Source organism: Astatotilapia calliptera, chromosome 23 (assembly GCF_964374335.1).
Source record: "Astatotilapia calliptera chromosome 23, fAstCal68.1, whole genome shotgun sequence".
Lineage (NCBI taxonomy): Eukaryota > Metazoa > Chordata > Actinopteri > Cichliformes > Cichlidae > Astatotilapia > Astatotilapia calliptera.
The window spans coordinates 12,655,872-12,679,352 of NC_137443.1; the positions used below are offsets into that span (position 1 = coordinate 12,655,872).

The following is a 23,481-nucleotide window of genomic DNA, read 5'->3' on the forward strand; positions in this document are numbered from 1 at the left end:
ATAGCACTGTTTAACCTTCAGCTGTTTTAATTTAGAGAAAAAAGAAATAAATGTGTTCTTTACCCCTCCTGATGGTCCTTTAAAGACAAAACAGTGTTGTGGACACCAGAGGGTTCATTCATTGTTTACACACTGAGAGATTGACAGCTGGCTTCCACATTTAAAATTTTAAAATGTGATCAAACTTTAAGAGAAGACATTTTATAAATTACAGCTAGAAATATGCGAGCGTAAATAGTCGGGCTATTCTGCTGCAGACTTGCATACTGGGGCGCTTAAACAGAACAGAGCTGTCATTATTGTAATTGCTAACACCTGTGTTTTCCCCACTGTGAATGTCAGCTGTGGGAAATAATCTCTTGAGTAATTTTCTTTGTGCTGCTACTTTCACTAAAGTAAAGGTTTTGCCTTCAGTCTTGACAGTGATTGAAAACAAAACAAAAGCAAATCCATCTTTAATGTTTTCATTTTTTTTTGTTCTGTTTTTTTTTTTTTTTTGCCAAAATGTCTTTCCTGAGTTGAGCTGAACCCAGCTACGTGGGGCCACAAGAGAGTAGGGAACATGTGGAAGAGAGCCTCGACAGGTGGAGGTATGCTCTGGAGAGAAAAGGAATTTAATTGAGTAGAAGCAAGACTGACTACACGTGTGGATATATGAGGGAGACTGGTGGAAAGGTGGATTATTGATAGTCAAGGTGAAGGAGTGTAAATACTTGGGGTCAGCCATCCAAAGTGACAGACAGTGGACAAGAGAGGTGAAGAAGAGAGTGCAGGCAGGGCGAGATTTGTGACAGAAGCATAGCAGCAAAGAAAGGGAAGGTTTGCAAGATGATAGTGAGACCTGCTGTAATTTATGGAGGAGGCAGAGCTAAAAATGTTAAGATTTTCAGTGGGAGGAACCAGAATGGACAAAATTAGAAATTAGTACATCAGAGGGACAGATCACGGTGAGCTGTTTGGAGACAAAGTGAGAAAGAAAAGGGTGAGACGGTTTGCACATGTGGAGAGGAAGGATTTTGGACAGTGGATGTTGAATATGGATCTTCCAGGCAGGAGGAAAAGATGGAAAATATGAAAACCTCAGAGAAGGTTCGTGGATGTAGTGAGGGAGGACATGCAGAGGGTTGATGTGACAGAGGAGAATGATGGGATAGGGAACATAGGCAGATGATCCGCTGTGGCGACCCCTAAAGGAAGCAGCCGAAAGAAGTCTTTTTTGAGTTCGAGTACATCATAAACACCACTGGGTGTCGCTCTATAGTGTCTCATATCGCTTCTGCGCGCTTATTTCACCAATATCAACCCCCTCTTCCTCACTGTGTGTGCGTGTGTGTTGTGTGTCGGATAGAAAGTCAGCCTGGTTTCCAGCTGAGTGCTTGCTCTCTCACAGTGTGTGTGTGTGTTGTCATTATTATCCACTCTGCTCCCAGCTCAGAATGGCCAGATTCACTCAGACTGAAACAAGAAGGCAGCACCATCCACAGCAGCCCCAGCCCTCTCACTCCAGCCTGGTTTTCACCGGACCGGGGGCACCACCGACCCAACAACCACTACTACTTATCCCACATCAGCACCAGTACCCTCAGATCACATTTCCGAAACCCATGAACGGGTCAGAACCCATTTCAATTCATCCGGAGAGCGGCAACATGAAAGACCAAGATGCCATTAAACTGTTTATCGGGCAGATACCGCGGAACTTGGAAGAAAAAGACCTGAAACCCCTGTTTGAACAGTTTGGGAAAATCCACGAACTGACAGTTCTCAAGGACCGATACACCGGCATGCACAAAGGTAATGTGTCGCCCCTCGAATGGCTGAGAGGCCCATATGAAGCTTAATATCTGCTTATTAGTATCTGTACGTACTGAACTGATTTGTAGTGAAATGCGGATTTTTGTCACTTTTATTTTCATGTTTAATCGGGCTTAATCGCTCAGCTGTCAATCCCCCAAATAATCTGTATCGTTATGCTCATCACTGCTCATATTTCTGTATAACATTCATGAGGTTTGGCATTTTGCTCCAGTTGCTTTTTTTGTGCGTAAGGCAAGTTTTTAGCTTTTTAGTAATTATCAGATTGGTTTGACGCGCTTTTGTATTTTTATCTCTAAATTTCAGTATTTATTATGACCACAAAAAGAAAGATTTGCACATATTTTGAGTGTTTTGAACACGAGGAACAATTCTTCATTTTATTGCCTTTGAGTGTTTCCTTAACACGCTCCTAAGTGGGGCAGAGGCGCTCGGAAAGGATGCATTTTTCAACAGCCTCCTCTTGCCAGTCCCATCTTTTGCGGAGGGGCGGCATCATTTATTCATCCATATGCTTTCTTTAACATCTCCCCATGTGCAAATAGAGCGGGCTGGGTGCAAACGCGACACGGCGAAATCAGTTCAATTCTACAACGTCTCCAAAGGGCGCACGAACTGTCACAAGATGACGGACGTCGCCACGGAGAGTGGGCAGTGATGCTTCTGCTGAAATGGAAGCAGAGGGTGTAAATCCACTCAGGTCACTATACATACACTGACAACTTCCATCTTCCATAATGAAGTTGGCTAGCAAGAATATAGATCACTGCCTGGGTGGGAAAAGCATTTCACGATACAGCCCCCCCTCATACCCCGCACCCCCCATCCCCTAGATTCAAGCAGTGCAGACGTCATCATTGTCATCGTCATGACCCGTGAACCCTCACCCAACCTTTAATTTAGACCTGAAGTGCATAACCCCAGAGCTGCACTGGTTTAGCTGATCAGTGACATTCAGGCTTTGACTATAAGCACTGTGATCACTGTTAGTTTCATTGTAACGGTCAGGCCAGTGCACTGTCCACAAAGTTTGCAACATCTTATTCATATAACGACAAAAGGGCAATTGCATACTTAATGCATTTGGAGAACATTTATGGTGATTTCATTGCTGACACATAGAAGTCACAAACAAAAGCATGCAATGGCCTCGACTATCATTTAGTCAAATCCACAGTTATAAAAAACCCTTTTCTTTGTTTTTTTCCACACGTGGATTCTTCATTTCGCAGAGCAGATGCAGATGTGTGAAGGATGTAAGCACAGGAGATAAGCCTTTTATTACAGTGACATTTAGAAAAGACAAATGATAATGTATGACAGTAAACATTACAAACCCTGTCGTGTCATGCATCAAGTCACCATCGCAAGATATTAAATTTGTTTCTGCTACAAAGGTCGTCCCCATCTCCTTCAGAATAATTAATACAAGTCTTTGTGAGGGTTTCAAACCAGGATACAGTTACAGTATATAATAATAATAATAATGTTTGCCACATATTTTATGACGGTCGTAAAGTTGATGTTATTGTTGTGGAAGTCATTTCTTCAGTATTGCACTGATCTGGTTTGCTTTGGATGTGTGTGTTTTTGTGCTTGTGTTCATGCATATACTAAAATGTCATTTCACCCATGTTACAGTGATGGCAGTATTTTGGGTCCTGAATGATGTCACCTTACCGTGCTATCAGGGAAAAAACAATTTAGGCTTTCCACATAACATAAACAGCACATTTCCATTACGCATACAAAAACACTGATCTTTGGTAGACATGTATATAATTCAAGTGAAATATTTGACATTTGTCTAGGCCATAAATTTGATATGTCATAATTAGCAATTATTTTGTCAATTAATACAGTGATAAACTGCTTAACTACATTGTAATTCATTTGAAAAGGTTTTTTGTTAGATTTCCTCGTAGCATTATATTATCATCAATGTATTACATCATTCTTGCCCTGGTGGTAAAGTAGAAGAAGTAGGAAAATGTGTAATTGAGATGTACTGCTTGCTTTCGGTGAGACTCTGTATGATCAACCTCCTCAGTTCTCTTGTCAGTTTGAAATGCAAAACTCAAAAGAGCCTTTCAACAAAGTGAAATCCCTTAAAAATATCCAGTGAACCTTTATATCTGTTCATTGTGCATTATAATTTTTTTTTAAATTTTTTTTTTGCATTTTACTAAACAAAAAATCTTGTTTAAATGTAGCTGGATAATCCTCTCCTTCTGATCTAGCAAAAATGCTAAAAATATGATTCCAAATGCATTTCTCATGTCATTATTTACCCTGAATTTTAACGTACAAACCGCTAATTAATTTTAGATAAGCATAGTTCAGTCAAATTAAATGAGTTAGGATGTAATGAAGCCTTGTTGCACAATTAACAATACAAAATCAAACTCTAATGTGTCAGTGATCCTTGATGAGGTTATTTTATAGTTAATCACGTTATTAAGCAGAAAAAGGATTATGGGGTACGCATCCTGATGAAAACACTGGGCAAGCACCCTCAAAGTGGCACATTCACACTAACAAAGACATCGATGGACAGAGGAACACACGCACATACACACATGCGCACATGCTATTTTCATTATACTAAGTGTTGTGCATTCGTAGCCATTGTGCTTATTCTGTCATTTGGATTTTTTGGATTTTCATTTCATCCACATTGTGCTCTCTGTGTTTATTTCCTCTTTTCTTATGCAACTGTTTTTTCCCCTTGGTAATCCGAGAGGGAAAACATGGAATTAGTTTGTAAAGCGTGATAATAATGCATGGCCATAATAACTTGACTCAAGAGGATTAGCAAATGTGCATTGTCTGAAGCAGCAGTCTCTTGGGTGATCAGCTGGTTGCCTCCCTAAACAGTGGCTGCCTCTGCCAATTAAAAATTCAGTCTAGCCTGCCTCTTCAAATGATTAATTCTGCCCACGCTGTCGATGGCCTGCCAATTATTGTCGCCCAATTGGTATTAATAAGTAGAGGATTTCCTGATGTTGAATTTATCACAGACTATGAAAACTTCTCCCTTTGGCTCTAATTACCTTTGACTAGCACATGCAGAACAAATACATACATGCATATATGCACTTGCATATATCCAGAACCAGTGTTCCTTTTATGCATTGTGCCTGTTATGTTGCTTGCTATATCAAATTCTTTAATTAAAAGTGCAGTTGGGTAGATTATATCATGTGAGTTTCCACAATGCACTCAGATCAGAGAGGAAATGTATAATTTAGCACAACAGGTAGACGCATAGACAAAAAAAAATCCCTAGGTTGCTCCATTCTGCCGAGTAAGGCTGCCTGGATATCAATACTAAGCTTGTGTTGAGTATTACTGTGTTAATGCATTTATAAATGGAGATATTGCCATAGACCCCAGCAAGCAGAAGCACATTAAATCACAGAATAATCTAATGAAATATTTATTCAAGTTTTTATTTTTTCCTTCGTCTGAAGCAGTCTGATGGATAGGGTTTCTCTGTAAGTTGTGCTCCTCAAAGAATAAAGAAGGAAGGAAGCACAGCTAGTTGGAACAAAGCATATTCATCAAACCAGAACTATACATTCCAGTTTTCCTTTATGAAGATGGAGCTTAAAGGCAACAGCACTGGTTAAACCAACCGTTGGTTTGTTAAAGCTGCTCTCTTCCTTTGATATTATGGAAGTACATGCACACATTTTCATATTACGTGTGCCTTATGGAAAGTGTCAAAGATCACGGCACTGCTGTAGGACAGCATCCCTCCTGGGGAAACAGATGGGAAAAATTCGCTTACATCCATAAACAGAGCTGTAGATACGACATGGACTGTACAGAAAGACCGAACTGTGTTAATATTACAGATTTAATAGACAGCTTTGGAACTTATTCCTTTTGACATTATTGCCTATTTACTAATGAAATGAACCAATATCATAAATGCCATGAAAGCTACACTCCGTTCCAGCTGTGCGTGTGACCTCTGAGTCACCTGAAAAACAATTCTCGGTCTCTGTGTAGTTTTGTGCAGTGATTCGATTGAACAAATCTAGAATAAAATCTCCTGTCAGAGTCTAGTGAGCGAAGGCCACCGAGCCAAGCTAATGCAGTAACAACACTCGCCTCGCAATCTTTAAACGTCTGTAAATATTGTAATAAGCAACAGGGCTTTCCTCATAAAAGATGCAGCAGCTCAACGGGTACTGACAGGCGCTATGGGCCTTGACTTCAGGATGAGGAGTGCTGCCTCCCTCTCTCTCCTGCTCTTTTCTGTTGGTTTCCCAAGCAGATTGGCAATCTTAGATGGCAACAAGGCTGCGCTCTGCTGGAGGTTTGTATCTGCTCACCAGGCTCATCTGACTTTTATTCCGTCTCCGATTCCCTCTCCTTTAATACCTGCCCAGGAGAGCCTTTCAGATGGATTGATTTCCTGCACCAATGCAACATTCATTATTGCTTGCAGTATATTATACTTTCAGTTTGTTGGAAGTGCTGTTACACCATGACCTTTGTGGAATGTGTTTGCTGTAAATGGGTGCCCAGAATGGGAACAGAGATGGGAAAATGAGCAGTGAGGTCTAACTCATTAATAAAACCTCTAATGTTTTTGCATTTCATTAACTCAAGTAAATAAAGCTCTTTGGTCCTTCATTCTACATTTTCTGGACAGTGTTTGTGTTTCAAGGGATGGTGGTGATGCCATGGTGTTTTAAAAAGTTATATTGGTAAGTTGACTGTTTTGATGACAACCTATAATAATAATCGATGCGAGATGGAAGGCGATTTTAATTTGCGCTACTGGCTTTTTCCAGAAATTTTAAATGGAAGATTTTTGAGTTGAATTATTTTTGGCTGTTTTGTGGACACATTTCTTTTCTAAAGGTAGAGTTGGCAGAAGCGCGCTGCCTTCCTGCTCAGGCTCAAAGGTCAGAGCTATTTTCTTAGTCTAAATAGAGGGAGATAGAAGCCTATCTATTTTGAATGGGCAGCTTTGCAGAGTGCCATTGCCTACAGAGCAGAGTGTACTCTTATGAGGGGGGAGGGGGGTTATAAAGGCACAGAGGGGGGAAAAGGGAGAGCGCGAGGAGGAGGGGGTTGGTGGTTTCTGTTAGAATAGCATGAGCTCTTTAATGTTGTGTTTGAGCCTGGCTGGGCACAGATTCATTTTAGAAGGAAAATGAAATAACAAGGGAGAGGGGAGAGAGGAGATTTTAATGCAATGTTTTGTGATAATCCCTCTCCATTTTGGAATGGTTCAGGAGAACTCATGCGATAAAGCCTTGTACAAGCCTGGAAAATAATAAGTTATTTGTCTTGTCTTATAGTACCGTGCCCTTGGAGGGCTTGCTAGCCCCTGTGTTTTGGACAAAAAACAATCACAGATTAGTCAAGCTGTCACATTTCTCTGATTGCCAAATCGTCGAGTCCTTGATATTGGTGTGAATGAACAATGCATTTATGTCTTACACGAATCTGCCTGAGAGTGCACGTGAACACAAAGCTTTGTGGATACTGGACTTGGTACTCTCACCTAATCCCCCCCCACTGTCATACAGCCCGGTGTGACAGAGAGCATTTGCACAGTTAGGATGGAACATGTATGAAGCGGGGCTCACGAGGCAAATGACAGACAGACACATGGCACAGAACAATGGATGTATGGACAGATGGATAAGTGTTTGTCAGAGATGCAGAAACAAATGGCAGCTTTTATCCCAAGGCGCTGGGAGAGCAGAGTGATGGTTCAGCTTGGGACATGGAGGATGCCTCTGACAGGCTGTTTGCCGTTTGGGCAACAGTGGATGGGATGGATTGAGGAGGAGCAGAGGCCAAGCTTGGCAGATAAAATAATCACCTGAAAGCTGCTGACATGAGAAAATCCCTCTAGTAACACTAGTAATATGTAATTCAATAATACCACTGCTACTTGTAATGTTAATTCTGTGCTGTCCAGAGGTGATTTCTTATTTTATGATTAGAATGCAAGCAGTAACAGCAAAACTGTTTATAATTAATGACAAAATATATTATGCGAAAAATGTTAGTATTTTGACAGCGTGAATAATATGGTAGTTTGCCACCCTAAGTGGGGATAAGCAGAACTATTAGCAGACCTTGTTTTCCACAGATATTAAGCAATCCTTGAAATTTAAGGAAGGCACATTTTAGATTGGAAAATGTCTAAGAATGCTCAAGTCCATGAGGGATGTGTGAAGATACATGCGGCTCAGCACGGTTATAAATAGATATTCTGTGGTATTTCCGAAAATAGGTTAAGCTGCCATCGCTGCACTGCTGGCATGGCATCACTGATTGCCTGCCAGCCTCCCCAAAAGACTGCTCCCGTACTGTGCTCAAAAGGAGGGAGAGACAGAGGGAGCATCTGTGGGCGACTGCAGGCCTCGTTTCCAGCGCCTTTCCATGCCTCCCCTCACACCCCGTCTCTTCCATCGCTCAGCCATCTCTCTCCACGCTCCTTCCATCCATCTTTCTCACTTAAGGAGTGATGCCGCAGCCAACAGTCTCTGTGCTCTATTGCCAGTGACATAAACTGGTCAGAGGCTTTGTACTAGAGATGTATCGCATCCATTTTTTGTGTGTGTTTGATACAAGCAAATTGCATGCCAGAATAGAAAGATGAGAGACAGAATTTGTGTTACTTTTCTGGTGATCAAATATTAATTTTGTAGAATAAGCAAAGTATATGGACTTTATATGAGTTCCATTATGGCATCTGATCTGTGGTACACTGTACAACGGTAGATCTGGCTTAATTAAAAAAGACTATCTATCTATCTATCTATCTATCTATCTATCTATCTATCTATCTATCTATCTATCTATCTATCTATCTATCTATCTATCTATCTATCTATCTATCTATCTATCTATCTATCTATCTATCTATCTATCTATTTAATGTGGTTACCAGGAAATACAGTACATCGAGGCAATTAACACCCCGGTGTCTGCTTGTTAGTCACACCATTAGTGTTAATTAATTGTCTCCTCCAGCTGCAGTGGTGATATGAGATAAATAAATAAAAGTTAGGACAATGACACAAATTATATTGTTGGCAAGCAGGGTATAAGTGAAAATGAGCTTTTGAAAGATGGAAAATAAAAAAACAGTATTCATTACCAGCGTCTTTATAAAGGCTTGTGTATATACATCAGTCTCGAAGAGGAGGTCACTGATTGCATCGTGACTACCTCCGGCACCACTTGCTGGACATGCAACGGAGCACCTTCTCTAAGAGACTGATTCAGCTTCACTGCCACAAGGACAGATACAGTATTGGACACATTTTATACTTACTTCACATTAACAAATTAATTTTCCAATGTGGGATAAATCAAGTGTATCTCATTTCATTAGGTTGCCCATGTACAGCGGTATACTGATAGAGAATGAATGTGTGAATGATTTCACCAGGTAGTGTTTTTTGCTCTCCTTGCATGTCTGTCTTTCTCATCCCTCTTTCAAACAGTCCATCCAAGCAACCTCCGTGCCTTTGAAGCGATGTCTTTTAAGGTACCTTTCAATTTGTAAAATCAAAGTGACTGAGAACCTGATCTGTCTCTTAGTCCATAGTCAGTTTGCAGCTGCCAGTCATCTATGATTGTGGCTTTGCTATGATCAATTGAGCTGTCTCAGAGGTTTAAATGCCTTTTAGTTTTAGACAGAGGACATGCATTTTTAGTAATATTGCATCAAATATGCCATACATTAAAGGGAAACTTTAAATACAAACGGTGTGGGCCAAAATGAAAGGGATTTTATGGTTTCCTTTCTTGTAGTCCTGTTTTCCTCTTTCAAGAGGTTGTTAGAGTACATGAAGAGGATGCAGTTTTCTGACTTTGACTCGGGCAGAGGGAGGTGGGGTGGGGGCACACAGAGTTATTGATTTCTGTAAATCCCTTGGCCGGAGCAGACTTGGCTCAGGGAGGGAAGCAGGGATGACAGGCTGGAGAGACGGGACTTGGCAGGTAAACTCTTGTTGCCCTCCCAGAAGTAACACGGCAGGAGGCAGTAAGTGTGAACCTACACATTATTTACAGCTCTGTGAAACTCTATCCATTAACAGTGTCAATTAGCTTGCTCATCAGGGATGCAGGGCACTGGACTACTATTTATAGATTGGACCATGGCTTTAATAGCAAAAGAGGGATGATGTACTCAGAGAGTCTACAAAAGTCAAGACTTACTTTAAAGGCTATAGAACAGTGGAGGATGCCAAAGTGCTGTATCATAAGTGTTATCCAGCCAAATATCAGGGATTCTGGCCAATTCTGGGGACGGGCTGCTGGTTGCAATCTGCCATGTCACCAACAAAACCTGCATTTGCTGCCAACTTTATAAAGTGGTTGTTGGAAATTCCTTTTTAATGCTAATACGTGTATATGTCATAAGTATGTTTGCCAACATGCAGATCAAATATAACATGGACATCTACAATTGGCACAAGTTCACTTAATAGCAAATATAACAAGCTGATAATTGAAGGATTTATGAGGTTTCTCTTCCAAAGTCTCTGTGAGTTGAGACTTTCCCGCTGCTAGCAATCCCTGTGTTTATGCTTGCAACTGATTGTAGGAGTCTTTCCTTTGCTTTTATTAAATAGTTGGATAACATTAAGGAGACGGCTGAATATTTGCATCCACAAAGAAAAGTACATTTATCTAAATGTCACAACAATCTCCAGATAGGTTGTTCTGAGTTTGAGCTTTAACCTCTATTATATGTTCATAAAAATGTGATTCATTTTCTCAATTTAAAAATGTATTGGAATGCATGATAGTAAACATACAAAGGAGCCTTGCATAATCTTACTGCCAACCTTACAATTCTGCAACAAGAAGTCTAGTGACAATTAAAGTGTTTAATTGCAACACACATTGCATAATTAAATATATTATAACTGAGGCATTATTATAATAAGACTTATAATTAATGTGAACAACATTTTCAGATAGTTTGTGATTATAAACAAACAAATACAAGTTCGTGACAATGATTTGACATGTCAGTTTTAATTATTTATGGTTTATTAGGGAATGAACTATTGATGTGTTGTAGTACGTTGAACTTTTTAACTCTCAAAAACACTTTGTATGTCTGCTTTATTTAAGGCTATAGTTCACAATGATAGTTTTAACACATTTATACAGTTATTCTGTCATAGAAAGATAGTCAGTCATGACTTACCAGCTGGAATATATATGAAGTACCACTTAAGCAACACTTATTCTAGTAAGTGACTGTGAAGGTATCAGTATACAGTGCGTGCCTGCATTGCTGTGATGGTTTCTATTTCCCTGTATTGATCATGAAACATATACTGAGCATTTCGGAAAGAATTAAATGTAATTGTCACACTCATTAGGCAATATATCACATGTACACACAAATACATGAATGCATGCACACACACACACACACACACACACACACACACACACACACACACACACACACACACACACACACACACACGAAATCCTTTGGGAGGTTCTGCCTATGGATCTGTTTGACCGCTTCTTGGAGGCTATAGTGTAGTCTATGTGAGCAAGTAGCAACAAATCAATGGCTGAGGTTCTTCTACTTAGGGGTCAGAGAGGATACCACGAGGGTGCAGGGGCTATTTGTTGCCTTCATGATAGACACCGATGCTCCTCAGTGCTCTGCAGTGTTCATCCTCCCCCAGCTCATAGTGAAGGTGTGATGGGAGGGTTAGTGAAGGAGGAAATGGAAAAGGATTTTGGAGCTGGGTGCAGCAGAGATGAAGGGTTACAGTTATTAGTGGAGGAGTGATGGAAGAGTGCACGAGGATTCAGGGTTAGGAGATGTTTACTGTGCACAGTTTCTGGTGCTATAGAAGGTGAATGTCTGACATAATTAAGGTTTACAGGTTAAAGAAGGCTACTGCTTTTATTACAATATCATTATGAGGCTCATTATTAAGCTGGGGCAGCAAAAATGTTGTTGTCAGAACAATGACTGAGACTGTTTTGAAAGGTCCCTGCCATCGCTAGCTGTTTTTCTTTGCCCTCTTTCAGCCTTCGCCCTAAGTATTGACATGATTGTTGTGTGTAAACAGATCAAGAAGTGTGGTTGTGTTTTTTTCAAAGATAAGAAAATGATTAGATAAACTAAAAGATTCTATGAGACCAGACTGATTCCCCCCCTCGTGGTCAATCTGTGCCATAGAGCCTCCCGCCTAACCGACCGGCGATGATTCGGGTCATAATCACGTTTCATCCACGCCGATGATGTGCGTTTCAGCTACCGACCCTTCTGAAAGGCTCTCAGTTCCCTTAGAGCCCTGCATGGCAGTAAATGAAGTAAGCAAGTAATCTAGCCACAGTGATAGCGTTTTCCAAAGAGTGCAAATGATGTGTGAGCGAGCAGACAAGGCTGGTGCCAGGATTGGCTCAGTTTCTGCTACCTTCACACTTTCTGGCCAAGGAAATGCCACAGTGAGAGCAAGTTCACACTTTTTCATTACACTGGGGCAGCTTGGCTCCTCTGGGGCAAGGAGATGGAGAAAAGAGGGTATGAAAGGTGGAGTTTAAAAGAGAGAGGTTGTGGTTTAAACCGGGCCTGTCTCCTCGGAATTGCATTCATATTTGACGATTCTGCAGTACGCATTTTATGCCCACTGCCTATGTAGAAGTAGGGTGCTCGTATTCAGCTTACCAGCAGCTACCAGAGTGGCAGTGCAAATTACTAAATGCTGAGATTGTGAAAATTACAAAAGACGGAAACAAACACTTTAAGTAAAAGTTCCAGACTCATAGAAACATTCAGCAAAAATTCTAACAAATGATAAAAAAATAAAATAAAATGAGGGGATGTGACTTAAATTTGGGAGCTATTTTAGGTCAAACTTTAAAAAAAAGAACCCACAAAAATTAAACATAATCATAATAAAACAAAAGAGCCAAACATGAAAAAGCTGCATATATCCAGACAGAAATGTACCAAATTGAGAAACTTTTCATTTTGTATAGAAGAAGGAAGGCACAATGCAATAATACTCCAAGTATTATACTTCAACTTGCACTTAGACCAGTTACAATTCTGCACCAGGTTATTATAATTATGTTAGCTGAGGGAGTAAAACAAATAAAGCAAACTGTAAATTCAAATCATTTCAGTTTTATTTATACCGCGCCAAATCACAACGACAGTTTCCTCAAGGCGCTTTATATTGCAAGGTAAAGACCTACAATAACAAAGAGACATATTTCGAAATCATATTTACCAGGAAAAGTCTGTTTGCTGAGACTGAATTATTAATTCTAGATGACAAACTTGAATAAACTTGAATTTTCTCTAAAACAGTAAATTGAAAAAATATCCTCAAAGACTTTGTTTTGGGGGTTTGGTGGGGGAATTTTCTTGATACACAACTTTAATGCCACTACCAATAACAATAGCCAAAAATAAGTATTTTAAATGGCCAATGAAGTAACAGCAGTTTTTTTTTTTTTTGGAAGTGTTTTCAAAGGAATCACTACTGGTCAGAGTATTTCTGGCTGACTAATTTAAAACAATATTTCTGAAAGAGTAAACAGATAGCTGGTCAAGGAACCAATCCAGCCATAGTATTCTCAGTAATATCTCAGTAATATTTTACTATCTTTTTAAAATTATTTTTTATTTAGGTGTGTGAATTTTTTTGAGTGTTTCTACATTTGAGCTACTTATTATTCTTTACACCATAAAGGAAACATATGTGTGCTTTTGCAGGACTTCAGGAATGTATTTCATTGCCAAATAGACCTAAAGAGCACTAAAGGATGGCACAGCAGGAGTGCCTCCTGTGTCTCACAGACCCCGTGGACATACACTCGTGATTTCTACGACTGAGCAGGAACGCACTTCTTACTTACTGTCTTCCGTTCTCCCTCTGCCTCACGCGCTCCCTCCCTCTCTCCCATGTAACACTCTTTAATTACATGCCAATTCAGTGCAGAGGAGATGGAGAGACTCGGCCTTATTTCCCAGTACACACGTACCCCACTTAAAAATATATCATTAAGAAATGGGAGACCAGACACGGGGAGCTGCTGATGGAGATGAGAAGCTGGGAAAGACGAGAGGAGAAGAGGAATCTCTTCTCTTTGCAGCTGAAATCAATGTTTTAGACAAAGCTGTTTTAGGTTTCTGTCAGATGATGCAGAGGATCATCTCCTCGCAGTGGGAAGGCTTCCCCCATTGCTGTGTCAGCAGGCTCTGATTACAGTGGCTTTTTGTTGTATTTCAAACAATTTCATCATGCTCCCCCCCACTCACACTTTTGCACTTGGTATGCAACGCAGCGCTGGCAATTTGTACGTGTTTGGATTCCAATTATGGAGTTGTTAAAGCTTTTTCGCCTGTGGCCTGCAAATTCTTATTAAGCCATACATTAAAGAGCACAGAATCACATTTAAATGGAGTTCATGTTTCTCTTTTGTTTGCCAGTGTTGTGGTTGCTATTAATTTATTCGCAATGCCCTATGCATTACACATTAACAAATAAATCGCGTTTGTGATTGTAATGCAAAATACTTGTTTCTTATTCAGAGATGGGGCAAGCGTTTGTCAAGTAAACCAACAACAAGCCCAGAGAGAGTGAAAAAGAGAGAAAAACAAGCACCAAAATGGAACCATTCCCTTCTGCTACCCTCGCCCATTTAAGAAACAAACAAACAAACAAAGCCAAAACAACAACGTGTAACAGTCTGGGTATTGCGTCAAGTTCAAGCTAATGAGCAATACGAATTAAATGGTAGTGTGAGTGACTGAGGGGTTTAATTGGGGGACGCAGTTTGACACGATTATTTTTGGGGTAACTGGGACAGGTAAGGCACCATTAACGCTGTCAGAGACTTGAAAGATCACAACCTGCATACACGTTGCTGCTGTTTGTCTTTCATGCGATCATTTAGGCTATAGTGGTTAAATATTGTAATGAGGGTCAGCGCATCCGCAGTCATGAAGGCACATATCCACGTTACAGACACTTTAGGCAGCGAGGCAAAAAGAGGTCCAAATCAATGAATAGATCAGTGACTTTTATGACATTTTACCCTTCAGTGGAGAAACCATTGTTGTACAAGGGTCAGTTAAAACTGTAAATACCGTACATGTGCTGTTCGGCTGTATTTATGCTTGTAGAGGGGCACAAAGAGTGATGCATGGATGGGTAAAAGTGATCCCATCTGAAACAAGAACAACAGATTGAAATATTGTCTCTATGAAAACTCTTAATATATCACCACCCACTGAATATATTTGGCTGTTGAAATGAGATCCAAAATGCAGCGGCTGCTAATAAACCATATTCAGAGTGGCAGAAATATGATGCATGCTAACCCATATGAACCTCATTAATAGAACACAAGCAAATCTATTTATTCAGATAGTCAGGGGGAAAATGATTGCCTCATTTTTCCATCTGGCTTCTCTCCTCTCCTCTCCTTCCTGCACTGCATGCTGGGAGTGTGAGTGAATGGGTGTGTGAAGGTGTTTGGTGAGTGCGTGGAGCGGCTGAGTGAGTTTGGGACGTTTGGACTGTTTTTTCCGGAAAACTTTGGGCTTTATGGGTGGTTAAAAGGTAAGGCAAGTTTATTTCATTGTGTTGTGTGAAGTGAAGAATTTTAGTTAATTGGCCAGTTTTACCTTGAGTCATGGCGTCCCTCCCCAGTGAGGGTTCGCCTCCCCTGTCTATTAGACATGGGGCCAGGGTGGTGGCATCCCAGCAGTACACCGTGGAGCAGGTTCTGCTAGCTGTTGGTGAACAGGTGGGCCTTGAGAATATAACTTATGGCTCTCGGGTGAACAAGGTTGTGATTGCTTTTCGCTGCTTGGTTCACCTGTTAGTTGAAAGGGGGATCATTCTGGATGATTTGTTTGTGGCTGTTTCGCCACTGTTTGTGCCATCTACGCGGGTCACCGTGTCCGGTGTCCCGCCGTTCATCCTGAATGAGCTACTAGAAAAGGAACTGACCCGCTTTAGAAAGTTTGCTAGCGGGTTCAGGGTTGTTCGTCTTGGCTGCAAAGACGCCAGACTGCAGCACGTTCAGTCACTAAGAAGGCAGGCCTTCATGTATCTGAACGATTTTTGTGAACGCACGCAAAGCTACTGGAAGCGTCTCACTGTCTTTTCTCTTTTTCTCCTCCTCTTCTCTCCGTCTTATATGGCAAATTTGAGAGTAGGTACACTTAACATTAATGGGGGTAGGGATAGGGAAAGGCGTGCAGTCGTGGAGCTTAGCAAGAACAAAAACATTGATGTGTTCTTTTTGCAGGAAACACATAGCACTATAGATAATGAGACAGAATCGGGAACGAGTTGGAATGGGCAGGCTTTTTTAAGTTATGGTACTAACCTCAATGCGGGTGTAGCAATTTTATTTTCTAGGTACCTTCAACTGTCACATGTTTCTGTCTGTGAGATAGAGCAGGGAAGGGCACGGGTAGTAAAAGCAACCATTAAGGGAATATCTTTTGCTTTTATGAATGTATACGCCCATAACTCAGCTGCGGGTTGTGTGCGATTACTTCGTAAAATTAATGATGAGTTATCAAAATTAAATAGTGGTTCAATAATAGTGGTGGGAGGGGACTGGAATTGCACAACCCACCCTTCAGTTGACAGAAACACAGGAGGGCCTCACCCACCTTCGGGCTCACTTTTGTCTACAATCATTCTTCAGAATGATTTGACTGATGTGTGGAGAAAGCTCCATCCCACAACCAGACAGTATACATATGTAAAAGTTTCTGAGAGCAATGTGAAGGCAGCTCGGCTTGATAGATTATACAGGGAGTGCAGAATTATTAGGCAAATGAGTATTTTGTCCACATCATCCTCTTCATGCATGTTGTCTTACTCCAAGCTGTATAGGCTCGAAAGCCTACTGCCAATTAAGCATATTAGGTGATTTGCATCTCTGTAATGAGAAGGCGTGTGGTCTAATGACATCAACACCCTATATCAGGTGTGCATAATTATTAGGCAACTTCCTTTCCTTTGGCAAAATGGGTCAAAAGAAGGACTTGACAGGCTCAGAAAAGTCAAAAATAGTGAGATATCTTGCAGAGGGATGGAGCAGTCTCAAAATTGCAAAGCTTCTGAAGCGTGGTCATCGAACAATCAAGCGTTTCATTCAAAATAGTCAACAGGGTCGCAAGAAGCGTGTGGAAAAACCAAGGCGCAAAATAACTGCCCATGAACTGAGAAAAGTCAAGCGTGCAGCTGCCAAGATGCCACTTGCCACCAGTTTGGCCATATTTCAGAGCTGCAACATCACTGGAGTGCCCAAAAGCACAAGGTGTGCAATACTCAGAGACATGGCCAAGGTAAGAAAGGCTGAAAGACGACCACCACTGAACAAGACACACAAGCTGAAACGTCAAGACCGGGGCAAGAAATATCTCAAGACTGGTTTTTCTAAGGTTTTATGGACTGATGAAACGAGAGTGAGTCTTGATGGGCCAGATGGATGGGCCTGTGGCTGGATTGGTAAAGGGCAGAGAGCTCCAGTCCGACTCAGACGCCAGCAAGGTGGAGGTGGAGTACTGGTTTGGGCTGGTATCATCAAAGATGAGCTTGTGGGGCCTTTTCGGGTTGAGGATGGAGTCAAGCTCAACTCCCAGTCCCACTGCCAGTTTCTGGAAGACACCTTCAAGCAGTGGTACAGGAAGAAGTCTGCATCCTTCAAGAAAAACATGATTTTCATGCAGGACAATGCTCCATCACACGCGTCCAAGTACTCCACAGCATGGCTGGCAAGAAAGGGTATAAAAGAACAAAAACTAATGACATGGCCTCCTTGTTCACCTGATCTGAACCCCATTGAGAACCTGTGGTCCATCATCAAATGTGAGATTTACAAGGAGGGAAAACAGTACACCTCTCTGAACAGTGTCTGGGAGGCTGTGGTTGCTGCTGCACGCAATGTTGATGGTGAACAGATCAAAACACTGACAGAATCCATGGATGGCAGGCTTTTGAGTGTCCTTGCAAAGAAAGGTGGCTATATTGGTCGCTGATTTGTTTTTGTTTTGTTTTTGAATGTCAGAAATGTATATTTGTGAATGTGGAGATGTTATATTGGTTTCACTGGTAAAAATAAATAATTGAAATGGGTATATATTTGTTTTTTGTTAAGTTGCCTAATAATTATGCACAGTAATAGTCACCTGCACACACAGATATCCCCCTAAAATAGCTAAAACTAAAAACAAACTAAAAACTACTTCCAAAAACATTCAGCTTTGATATTAATGAGTTTTTTGGGTTCATTGAGAACATGGTTGTTGTTCAATAATAAAATTATTCCTCAAAAATACAACTTGCCTAATAATTCTGCACTCCCTGTATATCAACCAGATGTATAATAGTAGACTAGTTAAAGCAGAGATTTCACCTGTTGGTTTTTCTGATTTCTGGTGCCACTGGAAACAAAGGAAAACGGACTTTTGCAATTTGGCTCAATAGTGGGAGGTGGGGAAAACACAGATTAAGCTTTTTTGTCACCAATACACATCACATGCAACGGCTACTGTTAAAGACTACTTTGAGGACTTAGAACGAGAGCTCAAGAGGCTAGAGACTGAGATTATAAGTGGGACAGATAATACAAATAATACCTGGGACAGCAGGAGGAAGGCTTTGAGCAAGTTTCTTCACGAAAGAGCAAAGGGTGCTCTTATTAGGACTCGGATTTCTACTATTAAAGAAATAGGTGCCCCAACAAGGTTCCTTTTTAAGCTGGAGAAAAGGGTTCGAGAGTCACACCAAATGTTGCACTTAAGGCTTCCAAATGGGAAGGTGATATCTGACTCAGTAGAAATGAGGAAGCTTGCCATTGACTTTTATGCCAGCCTCTTTAGGGCTGACACGTGTGACCCTGAATGTGTGACGAAGATGCTGGTGGGGCTGCCACGGCTGGATGAGGCTGAATTGGCTGTGCTGGAGTCTATTTCCTTTGAGGAGATGTCTTCAGTGGTTCAACAACTCAACGGTGGTCGGTCATCAGGAGTTGATGGTCTTCCTGTGGAATTTTACCAGGAATTCTGGTCGCTTCTAGGAGAGGACATTCATGAGGTTTTCACATACTGTATGACCACTGGGATCTTGCCAACAAGTTGCACAAGGGCAGTTTTGACTTCACTGCCAAAGAAAGGGGACCTGGGCTTGCTCAAAAATTGGAGGCCTGTCTCTTTGCTTTGTACGGACTACAAGATTCTTGCAAAATGTCTTTCTAACAGGTTGAAGACCTGTATTGACATGATTGTTGATGTGGATCAAGCATACTGTGTCCCTGAAAGAACTATTATGGACAACTTGTTTTCAATTCGAGACATTATTGATCTGGCCAAGCTCAAGGACTTGGATGTGGGGTTTTTATCTCTGGATCAAGAAAAAACTTTTGATAGAGTGGATCACCACTATTTGTTTAAAACTTTAGAAGCTTTTGGGTTTGGGAACATTTTCATTTCTTGGATCCAATTGTTGTATTCAAATGCTGCTGTCATGTTAAAGGTGGGGGGAGGGTTAAGTCGGCCTGCTCCAGCTCAGAGGGGCATCAGGCAGGGATGCCCTCTTTCTGGTATGTTGTATACGCTGGCCATTGAACCCCTTTTACACCATCTTAGATAGGGACTCTCAGGTTTTACCTTTGACAAAGCAGGAAGTCCAGTAAAATTGTCAGCTTATGCTGATGATGTTACGGTTTTTATAACCGGTCAAAGTGATATTGAAACACTCAGACAGACACTGGACTTATATGACCGAGCATCCTCCGCGAAGGTTAACTGGTCAAAGTGTGAAGGTTTCATTTTGGGAGGGTGGGTTGATAAAGAGGAGCCAGTGTTACCGGCAGAATTACAGTGGAACAGGGAGGGACTGGAGTGTTTGGGAGTGTTTTTGGGAACTGATGGTTTTCAGGGGAAGAACTGGGAGGGTGTTGTTGAACACATTGCTGCCCGGTTGTCTCGATGGACTTGGGTCCTGCCGGAGTTGTCTTACAGGGGAAGGACTTTGGTTGTTAACAACTTGGCCGCTTCTGTACTCTGGCACCATGCCGCTGTTGTTGAACTTCCAGCCTCTCTTATCAAGGGGATACAAAAAAGACTGGTTACTTTCTTTTGGGGAGGGTTCCACTGGATCAGGTCTGCTGTGCTGTCTCTCTCTGTGTCAGAGAGGGGGTCAGAGTTTGATTGACCTTTGCAGCCGTATCACAGCGTTCCGTCTTAAGACAGCACAGCGAGACTGTTCTCAATTTTTGGTGATGTTGGTGAGGAGCCTCTTTTTTACAATCCCTTGGTGCCAAGTAAGATGCTCAGCACTGCTAGTGTGCAGAGGTTCCTCATAAATGCTGGTCCTACCAAGCTGGTGGGCCTGAGGATGGCGGGGCAGTGGAAAACGGCTGCCAAGTTGGCTCAGGAGACTGGGATCCGGTCTCTGTGATTTCTGGAGAAGCTGGTGGAAGAAGCCATGGGTGGTCTTCCTGGACTCGTAAGAGCTGCGCTGGGGACTCGCTCTGCGGGTGGTCAACCAAATTCAGCTGACTTTCCTTCGCTGTCTCTTTGTGCCGCAGTGGGAGGATGAGGAGGGAGGCTCTCTTCTTTCCTTTCTAACACCTGTTCCTGGTGACCTGTCAAAGATCTCTAAGAAGGCTATATACGAGGTGGCTGTAAAGGTGCTGAACAGGGGATTGTTGGCTGGTGTTCTGGAGTTGAAGTGGTCAGGTGTGTTGGCTCCTGGGTCATCTCCAAGGGGCAGCTGGAGGTCCCTGTACAAAACTCCCATGGAGAAACGCAGTGCGGATCTCCAGTGGAGAATAGTGCATGGGGCCGTGGCTACGAACAGACACGTGGCACATATGGATCCACGAACAGGGAACAACTGTCCTTGCTGTCTGACTGAGGAAACACTGCAGCACCTGTGGCTAGGTTGTTCCAGGCTAGCTGGCCTTTTTTTTTTATTGCTGCGGCAGTGGCTTGCTGGCCTTGGGAGTATTTTGGAGGAGGGTCTCTTTATCCTGGGTCCGAGGTACTCTGCAGTGCAGCGTAGGAAGGTTGGCTTGATTAATTTTTTAATAAGTCAGGCGAAGATGAGTATATGGCTCACAAGGAGGAACAAAATGAAGGGAACAGGATCTGTTAATTTAGGAATTATGTTTAAAGGGTTAGTAGGTGCACGTTTGAAAGTAGAGTTTGTTTATTACAAGATGGTGTCCAACATTGTAGAGTTTGTCCCTATTTGGGGCATTAATGGAGTTTTGTGTAATATCACTGATGATGATTTAGTTTTGAATTTTTGAAGAAAGCCGAATGGAGTGTCTTCTGGTTTTGTTTTTCTTTTTTTGTGTTTATTGTATTTGGGTGGGGTTGATGGTGGGAGGGGAGGGTTGTTCATATGTTGATTTGGCATTCATTTTCGGTTATGGTTGTGAGTTGAAGTATTGATTTAATAAAGGTGTGTTAAAGGTCAAAGGTCTCTTCTCTTCTCTTCTCTTCTCATGTGCAGTTAATTCCACAGATGTGTGTATGCTTTGGTTCTAGATCAATGTCTCATAGTTGGGCATCAGCCCAAGAGTTTTAACGGCCTGTCCTGTCTTTTCTTTTCTTTTTTTTTGGCAGCATCTCTTTCCTTTAGCCATCCCTAAACTATTACATCCCTTCTTCTCTCCTTTTCCACCCCACTCAATACTCCCCTGCAGTCTTGTTTCTTTTGTCTCCGCTGCTGTCACAGCCTCTCAGGGTGAGGACACTGGCCAGGCTGCTAAGAGCTTTGAACAGGACATGGCACTAGTGTTGGGGAAGCTGGGCAGGCTTGGCTATTCATCCAAATAATGCTCTTTGCATCTCCTACTTTTTTTTTTTTTTTGCTGTGGTTGGCTCTTCTTTCTCCCCTTGCCATCATCGAAAATTTTCTACATGTAGCCTTGTGTCTTGCATGGTTGCCTGTTTCTATTAACTTGCTCTGTTTAGTCTAAGAGATGTTTTCAATGGGTTTTCAGTAACTCAGGAGACCTTCAGCACAGATTTGGTTCTTTAATTGTGTTTAATTGCGTGCTTGGTAATTGTCCAATTCCTTCAGTTCATTCTCATTAATGTACCAGTTTCTTTAGCTGATATTTCTTGCAAATGGCTGTGTCATTTTGCATTGTGTGCATAATTTATGTGTAAGTGTTGTTCTGACTTTGATCTTTGTGTTGCAGGTTGTGCATTTCTCACCTACTGCGCCCGAGAGTCGGCCATAAAAGCCCAGAACGCCCTCCACGAACAGAAAACACTGCCAGGGGTAAGTGTCTGCCTCTCTCTCCACCGCTTTTCACCTTCTTTCTTTTCTCTCTATGGTGGTCAGCCATGCCACCTGCACCCGGCTGCACATCAGCCGGAATTCTCCTTGTACAGTGTCAGAGATGAAAAACACTTTAGAAAGCAATTCAATCAATAGCTCAGCCTTTTGAAGGCCCGGTTTAAACTTTTTCATGTGTCTGTTCTCAAGGGGATATTGCCAGCATTGATCAGACCCACTCTGCCTCATACTTTTGAAGTAATAGCATAGAATGACATAGAAATAGAAAGCTCTGCATTTCTGGAAAGTCAAAAAGACAACGTGAAACGGAGTGTAGGTTTTAGTTTCGTTTGTATTTGTTGAGGCAAACAAAAGTTTGCACACATTTTTATTTCGCAGGGATAACATTTTGATGTACATTTATATGCACGTATGCATTAGTGCAAAGCTTTTGTGTGAGTTTGTTCCTATGTTCCAACAGTGTAGGTGGATTGAGTGTCAACGCTGACATTATGTCATGTGTCCTGCCCTCTACATGCTCTGTCCAGGTAGCGCCCTCGCCACACTGGTCTAAACCAAATATTTCTAGTAGCCAGAATATGGCTGAGGCAGAATATCTTCTCTGTTGTGCTACATGTGGGCAACTTTGGACAGAAGCCCTGCCTGATTCTTCCAACAATGTCTGAAAGCCATATGAGAAAACAACCAGAGAGATGCTAATAATACGGGAGTGGGCAGAAGTGACTATCACAGAGGTAGTGCTGCTTCATGCGGTCAAGACTGCATCGGGACAGTTCACTAGCTGGGCCCGCGCCCTCAATTCAGGTTTGACAGCGTTTTGTCATAGATAAAGGCGAATGGCTTAAATATGAATTGAACTGCGGTTTGGGGAAGGCCTCAGAGGGGACTGGCGACGGCTCCCGGGCCTGGCAGATCCCCATGTACTAATGAGAAGTGAAGAAGTAAAAGAATTGGAAAGGGGCAGGGAGGGTGGGGCACAAAAACGAGAACGAACAGCTCATAGAGCTGGGGGGTCATATATAGATGAGAACCGGAAGGGGCGTGTTTAGAGGCGTGGTTCCGCTTCTGAAATTTAGATAATTTATCTCCAATTTTTTTTTTAGTTTTTTTTTTAGCTCTGTTCAGTTATGTGTTACAAAAGGCAGATTTGAGTCTTGATTTCTTGATTTTCCACTAAGTTTTTCCTCCCACGGCTCGGAGCCATTAATAACTGGAGGGGCATCCATAAGGGCTGATGTGCTATTAGTATTAAATAGAGGATGTGGCTGAATGTATAAAGGAGAGATACAAGTCCTCATGCCCCTTTGTTCAAAGTGAAGAGAAGACCTCCAAATCACCTGGG

The 23,481-nt window shown here is 41.8% G+C and overlaps 1 protein-coding gene across 14 annotated transcripts in view; it reads left to right on the forward strand.

Annotated features, from left to right (window-relative positions):
* The first annotated feature begins 1,139 nt into the window (after positions 1–1,139).
* celf5a (cugbp, Elav-like family member 5a) overlaps positions 1,140–23,481 on the forward strand; it is a 187,638-nt gene continuing 165,296 nt past the window's right edge. For all 14 annotated transcript variants that reach the window (XM_026158996.2, XM_026158999.2, XM_026158997.2 and 11 more), the window contains exons 1-2: positions 1,140–1,794; positions 22,039–22,121. In XM_026158996.2, coding sequence (XP_026014781.1) covers positions 1,437–1,794; positions 22,039–22,121 — 441 coding nt within the window. In that variant the 5' untranslated portion in view covers positions 1,140–1,436. The remainder of the gene's footprint in view (positions 1,795–22,038; positions 22,122–23,481) is intronic.